Source organism: Lutzomyia longipalpis, chromosome 2, assembly GCF_024334085.1.
Source record: "Lutzomyia longipalpis isolate SR_M1_2022 chromosome 2, ASM2433408v1".
In the NCBI taxonomy this organism is placed as follows: Eukaryota; Metazoa; Arthropoda; class Insecta; order Diptera; family Psychodidae; genus Lutzomyia; species Lutzomyia longipalpis.
Genome location: NC_074708.1, coordinates 31109454 through 31116889, shown reverse-complemented (window position 1 = coordinate 31116889; position 7436 = coordinate 31109454). Strand labels below are relative to the sequence as shown.

Below are 7436 nucleotides of genomic sequence, written 5' to 3'. Positions count from 1 at the left end.
GTACCTGATTAATAGATAAATAGTATAAGGAAATTATAAAATACTTAAAAATCTTTTTAATTAAAAGTTTATTATTTTTGAGACGTGTCTGTAATCTTCAAGAAAAGTGGTTTTATCACGCTGCGTGGTACTATCAGTATTGAATGGGCATTTATAGGTTTACCACCTTCTCTGACTCACAGACAGAGCAATTTTGAAGTATTATGTGACATTTATGCTCTTTATTGTGCAAGCGAGACCACCCGTAGAATATCAAGCCCCCAAGAGAAAATATTTTCCTGCCTATATGATAATGTTTCGGACGAATTAAATGAGAATTTTGGCTGAAAATAGAACCGCAGTGATTTACTAGAATTAACTGAAGCAAAAAAGAGACATGATCAGCAAATTTGCTCGGTTTGCAATCAGTGTACTTGTATGTCTCATCGGTAAATCGCTTTTGGTGTGTCACAAACTCCCAATTTGTGTATGAACATTCAACCCAAAGCAAATTACCATCTAAATGGAATTTCAGTGTGCATAAAAGTCCTAATTTAAGCTTGTAATTAAAATACAAAAATGTTGATTGTGCAACCAGTTTATTTGGATTCCCGAGCATGAGTGTATAGAGCATACAAAAATGTTTACATGGCTGTCAGTAGCATAAAACACTTATGAAAATATAATACAACATTAAATGTTTTCTATGTCACCAGTAGGTCTCGTAGTACTTTTAGAGTGATTCTATTAAAAAGCGCATAAATATTCAATTAAATTTACATTAAAAGATTAGCTATGTGTATATGCAACATGAGTAGGATTGAATTTCACGACATTTTATTATGTTTTCACACAGTATGTTCATCAAAAGCGGTATTAAAGATAAAAGTCACGCTTTCTAGTGGTATGATCTCTTGAAAGATATGACACGTTTATAATCAGCGAATTACGAAGAGGTCGCGACTTCTTACTTACTTACTTAACCGGCGCTACAGCTGGTCTCCAGCCTTGGCCTGATCAAGGATCCTCCTCCATCTTCGCGACTTCTTACAAAGAGAATTTAAACAAAATGTCTTATAAATATGTAAGTAATAATTATCTTTTATAACATGCTATTCTCCTGCAATGATGATGTTGACAAAGAACGCAGGAAGCTTTAATTATGGATGAAACCATAATTTATTAAAAAAAAACGCAAATTTTACCATTTAAATCATTTATTTTCATAAAATTCTCATAAAAACTTCAAAACAACCTAAATAATAGACCAGACATCAGTAAGAATGATTTCCATTTTTACATTCCCGATGTTAACCAATTTCAATACAACTCAACTATTGGAAAAATTCTTAAGAAAATAATAAAAGAAAAACTATTAAGGAAAACTCAAAATGTGAAATTAAGTTTTCGAAGTTCTTCCCTACAGTGTCCATTTTTGGTTGTTTAAAGTGACGAATCAACTGATAACCCGATAATTCTCGCAGGTCTTTTCAAATTGATCCGATTTCTTTTTGTGAAATATTCCTCCAAGAGCCAAAAACCAAATTAACTGCTCGTAGTGCTATTAGAAACTCCTGCATTTTTAGCCATACTGTAGAAGATTGAATTGGGATTTTTGAGTAGATTTGTAGGACTGTCGAACTCTGCTATCTGACCCTTGTCGAGCACAATGACCTTATCCGAATCCATGATGGTGTTCAATCTGTGAGCGATTGTCAGGATGGTGCAATCAGAGAATTCGGATCGGATTGTTTTCTGGATCAGATCATCCGTCTCCAGATCAACTGCGGCAGTAGCTTCGTCAAGAACCAGAACTTTCGTCTTACGCAGCAGTGCTCTGGCCAAGCAGATTAACTGACGCTGTCCAACGGATAAATTATCACCTCCTTCGGCAATTTCATGCTGAAGTCCAGCTTGTAGTCCCTTTACGAAGTGCTTCAGATGAGAGAGTTCTAGGACCCGCCAAATCTCACCGTCGGTGTACGAATTGAAAGGATCAAGGTTCATGCGAAGTGAACCAGAGAAAAGAACTGGATCTTGAGGAATAATTGTGAGACGAGATCGGAGATTGTGAAGACCGAGTTCTCCAATATTTTTGTCATCGATGGTAATCTTTCCTCCAGCAGCTTCAATGATTCTGCAGAAAATTTTAAAATTAAAAATTAATGATTTAGCTTAGAAAGCAACAATAACATCAACAAACCTGAAGAGAGCGAGAGTCAAACTAGACTTTCCAGCTCCTGTTCTTCCGACGATCCCAACCTTTTCGCAACTCTTCACAGAAAAGGTGATTCCTTTGAGTACCAAATCCAATCCTTCACGGTATCTCACTTGAAAGTTATCAAACTCCACTCTTCCTTCCTTTGGCCAGAGAGGATCGCGTTCTCCCTTCTCCCATTCAGCTTCTTTTGTAATATTAGAATATTCTTCCATTCTCTCGATGGCCACGATGTTGGATTCTACTTCAGCGCTTACGCTTACCATAAAATTAAGGATTCCTGTGGTTTGCAAAGCGTATGTTACGGATAAACCTACGAGGGATGGATCAATGTCCTCACGTCCAAGAACAGCAAATAAGCAAGCAAAAAAGATGACCAAGCTACCAACAATCTCCAATCTTACTCCTAACCATCGATTAGCAATAATATTTGGATATGCACACATCTGGTTAAAATCGATCTTTTCTTCATTTTGCTTCGTAAATCCATCTTGCTTTTGATATGCTCTAATACTTGATTGCCCAGTAAGGCTTTCACTGAAGTGGGAGTAAATTGGTGATCTTGTTACTGATTCAATCCTCTCGAGTTGTCTGTAAGAGTTAGAGAAAGAACTTTAACTTAAAACATAATCTATGTTAAAAGTTATTGGTACACACCTTGATGTTGCTACGAAGAATGTTTGTATGAAGTAGTAAAATATTCCGATTGGAATGATCACACTCATGAAGATAGGTGTTGTTATACTAATAACAACAAAGATAAAAACAACGGAAAAGGCCATGAGGATCCAAGACCTTAAAGACATAGGTAGAATATTATCTGCAATATCTACATCCTTTGAAAATCTATTCATGATTCTTCCCAGGGGAGTCGTGTCGAAGAAAGACATTGGAAGTCGCAGTGTTTGGTGAAGAAGCTTGTGATGGAGAAGTTTAGCGGCATTAAGGCAACCGATTGCAAGGATAATGGTGCTTAAGAAGAGAGTGATGGCTTGACCACCACCGAGAGCACCATAGACACCCAAATATAAATCTCTGTTGGCTGGAATGTGAGCTTCTTCATCTTCAGCCCAACGTGTTAACCACAGATTGGCACCGGCTGAAAATCCTTGGTTAAGAAGATTCATGACAAGAGCCCAAAATGTCATCCATAAACCAACGCCCTTGATGTATTTTATATAGATTGCCCAGCTCACTTTTCCTGTAGCCGACTCTTCCTTTTCAATCAAGATTGTACCTTCTTTCGGCAAAACTATTCCATCATTTTCCAATTTGCTAGTTCTCTTCCTCATTGATCCCTTCTTTGATCCCCTAGAAAAGATTTGAATTTAATGAATTAAAATTAATTTGTTAAGAAGAATAAGAAGATAATTCAATTATAAGTACTTACTTTGAAGACGTGGATCTAACAGAAAGAGCTCTTTCTAGCAATTGACGACCTTCTGGTTTGTGAGACAAAATATCTTTAATCTCTTCCAAATCTTCATCTTCCTCCATTTCTTGAAGATATTGAACGAGGAATTCTGAGAAAGCTCCTCGCTGAGCTAGAAGCTCCTTGTAATGACCACTTTCGGTGATCTCACCTCCACTAATGACCAAAATTTCATCCATATGTGGCAGGTAGGAGATACCATGCGTAACCAAAAGTCTCGTCTTTCCTGCTAAAAGTCCTTTAGGCCCGATGACGTTGTCGAAGATGTGTTTTCCTACATGAGCATCAACAGCACTGAGAGGATCATCCAACAAATAAATGTCTGCATTGCTGTAGACTGCTCTTGCCAGTGATACTCTCTGTTTCTGTCCACCTGAGAGATTTATTCCCTTTTCTCCAATCTCAGTTTGATCACCTCCAGGAAGCATTTCAATATCAGATTTTAGGGCACAGGCCTCGAGCACTTTGTCATAATGTTGACGATCCATCTTCAGTCCGAAGAGGATGTTATCCTGAAGTGTAGCGTTTTGGATCCAGGCTTGCTGTGGAACATAGGCAATGGATCCAACCGTATTCACATTGCCCTGTTTCTTCTCCATTTCTCCAAGTAGAGCACTGGCCAAAGAACTCTTTCCACAGCCAACAGGACCAACAACAGCAGTCAGAGCTCCTTTTGGAATTTCCAAATTAATATTCTTGAGCGTTGCCTCATCGTCACCCCAAGTGAATATACCATTCTCTACGACAAGAGCACTCTTATGGGGATGATGAGTAACATTATCAGGATCGAGTTCTTCGTTGTTCATAAACTTGTTGACACGATCTACAGATACTAAAGCCTGCATAGCATATGTTATTATTATAGGGAACATCATCATTGGCTCATTCAAGATATTGAGAAGAGCAAGTGACATGAATGCCGTTGTTGCAGTTAGATCATTTCCTTCCTCCATTAACACATAAGTCGTGAAGCAAGCCAATGATACGAGAAACGGTGTTAGAGTCCAACCAAAGAAATTCGCGGCACTATAATATGCCATCTTGAGGAGAACTTTCATTTCTTTTTCACGAATATCCTTTACGTTGGTCTCAAAACTTGGTTCCCATGCATAAAGTTTTAGGACTTTCATTCCTCCTAAAATTTCGTTCATTGTCTTTACACGTTGATCTTTTATAGTCATTTGTTCTACTTGAAGATCTCTTAATTTTACTGCAATCCAACCATTGAAAGGTACCATGAGGATCATAACACCCAAGCCTGCAAAAATGGCTGCTCCCAGGAGGTCATACAAGAAATATAGTGCTATGCCCATAACAAGTGGTCCAGACCATATGAAATGTAGATAGGGAACTAACTCAAAAAATCTGTGAGCGTCTACTGCCATAAGGTTGACAATTTCACCAACTGTTGTGTCTTTTTTAGCCAAACTAGACACTTTCATTGCTTTGCGATATATGGCAGATATAAGGGCACTACGTATCCTAAATCCAACGACATAAGTCATGTGAAAATATTGCCCATTGAGGAACAATGTAAGCACTGCTACAGCAAACATCAAGAAAGCATAGAATAAACCACGCCATAATGGTTGTTCCAAGTCGCTGGTAAAACGGATCAAGAGTCTAAAAAAAATTTTAAAAAAATTAGAACTTAAATTTTTTAACATTATATGCTTTCAGACCTACCCCAATATTTGAGGGGAAGCAAATCCTAAAAGATCAACCAGGAGTTTCAGGATACCCGCAAGCCAGAAAGGTCCTCCAAAAGCCTTCACCATAGCAGGAAGAATTGATCCATTAGTTTTACCATGAGCCTTATTTTTACTTGATGGTGTAAAAGCAGACCCATTGCTGTATCCATTTTGTGTGTTCTTCTTAGCATTAGCTTTTGCATCTTCTTTTGATTGGTTTTTCCGTACACTATCGTACCAGTACTTGTCGAAAGGTGGAACCAAGGTACGGGTCTGATCTTCCTCATTTAAATCCCACATATCACTCACTTCCAGTGGCTTTCTGTAGCCTTTCCAGGTCATTGGATCGAACCATTGGAAGAAGAGTTTTCTCAGGAAACTGGCTGAATTTTCAGGACTAGGTTTTCCAACTTTGACTCGATCTTCTGGTGGCAAATCGGAGAAGCAGTTGAGCAGTAACATGATGATGCAGAGGCAGAAGTGCGTGATTACACTTGCATATTGGTAGGTGTGGAAGTCAATTTGTTCCTCCACTGTTTCCGCATCTGAATCGAAATTCATGAGCTGAGAACGGAAGCGGAAGATTGCAAGGAAGAAAATGAAGAACCAGAAAAGGAACATAAGGCCGGATGATCGGATTCCTCTCTTCTTGTGAAGCAGCAAGAGTGTCAAAGAAAGGATGAAAGTGACCATTAGGATGACCGGCGTTACAATATGAACTGGGTATACTCCAGGAGTGTCTGCAATCCATAGATCAGCTCCCACGGCTAGGTCCGCCGTAGCCAGAGTGAAGAGCAGGAATGTTCCAATTCCTTTCGATATGTTCAGAAAACCCCACGGAATTCGGCCATTTTTGCTACTCGCAATGAAATATAGCTCCAGAGGTACGAATAAGATAAAGAACGCTTGAAAAGATAGAAATCTTTAACATTAACAGACTCTCTCAGGCTAAGCTCATAAACTCGTAGATACTCACCACATGGAACCCACACCATGATGGTTTTGTGAAAACATGGCGTAAAATCTGGATTTTCCGATGCCCACGTGAGATCGTCATCCTGGAAATTTTAATAATTTTCATGAAATCTAAAATAGTTTTATAAAATTTTATTCAATTGTAATTTAATTTGTGAAATACTTTATTTGGCGGAGGATTGTATTGTATTTACGTCATTGTTTATCATTCATGCACACATATCATTCTTAAATTTCCTGATAAGCGAATGAGACAGAAAGAAAAAAATGTATGGAGTTTTCATTTGGCGAAATACTTATTTAAGTAATAGGCCTTATATAAGATTCTTAAAATTAAATTAAAACAAAAATATCTGATCCAGTAGAAAAATTTTATATCAGGTTTACAATACTTTGAAAAAGCTCTTATGTAGGTGCTTTTAAGTAATAAAACACAGTATCTCTTACTACAAATGTGTATCCAAGACAGTCAGATTTAGATATAAGAAACTTGTGACACGTTTAGTTGATAAATTATCTTAGAATTCCATTTTTGTCGAACACGTGAATTTTGATTTTGACCTGTTATCTAACTTATCTCAGTCCAATCAATTAAGGGGGTGGGGATGATGAAAATTCAATTTTCCTGAATTTCACAATAATTTACAACTTTTGTGGAATTTATTACACTCACCCAAAGAGGACCTCCGCAGAAGTCTTCCATTGTCCTTTTTCTACTTTAAGCTTCTTATCTTTGAGTAAAGTATATAGCTCAATAATGCGAAGAAGATAAGGAGAGAAAAATGCGATGAAATTTTATTTGTCCTTACAAAATTAATAAGTTAATCTATTTTATTCACTCAAATTTACAAAAACTTTTCACTCTGTTTGTAAACACTTAAACCCATTTCAATAACTCTTGAATTTAATTTGATAATTGATATTTTAAGATCAAAGATCACAGATTATCCAAAGCACGACATTGCGCCAATATTATTTATTCCGTAAAAATTGAGAGCCGTGGTCAAACACACTGAAGTAGATAATTTTGCGAGACTTCTTTTTATACGAATCGTCTGTGCTGATAATATAAAAAAAATTCCTTCGTCACGTTACGATATGATAATAAGTGATAAGAGGACTGACGAGTAGTGATTTTTAA

The 7436-nt window shown here is 37.2% G+C and overlaps 1 protein-coding gene across 1 annotated transcript; it reads right to left on the bottom strand.

The window, feature by feature from the left end:
- Positions 1-1178: 1178 nt before the first annotated feature.
- Positions 1179-7391, bottom strand: LOC129790116 (multidrug resistance-associated protein 1-like). The gene is made up of 7 exons (XM_055827373.1): positions 6969-7391; positions 6297-6378; positions 5316-6225; positions 3588-5252; positions 2855-3508; positions 2183-2788; positions 1179-2116 (listed from the first exon to the last, which is right to left on the bottom strand). The coding sequence occupies exons 1-7, from the start codon at positions 6996-6998 to the stop codon at positions 1525-1527; spliced, it is 4539 nt and encodes a 1512-aa protein (XP_055683348.1). The 5' UTR covers positions 6999-7391; the 3' UTR covers positions 1179-1524.
- Positions 7392-7436: the final 45 nt, after the last annotated feature.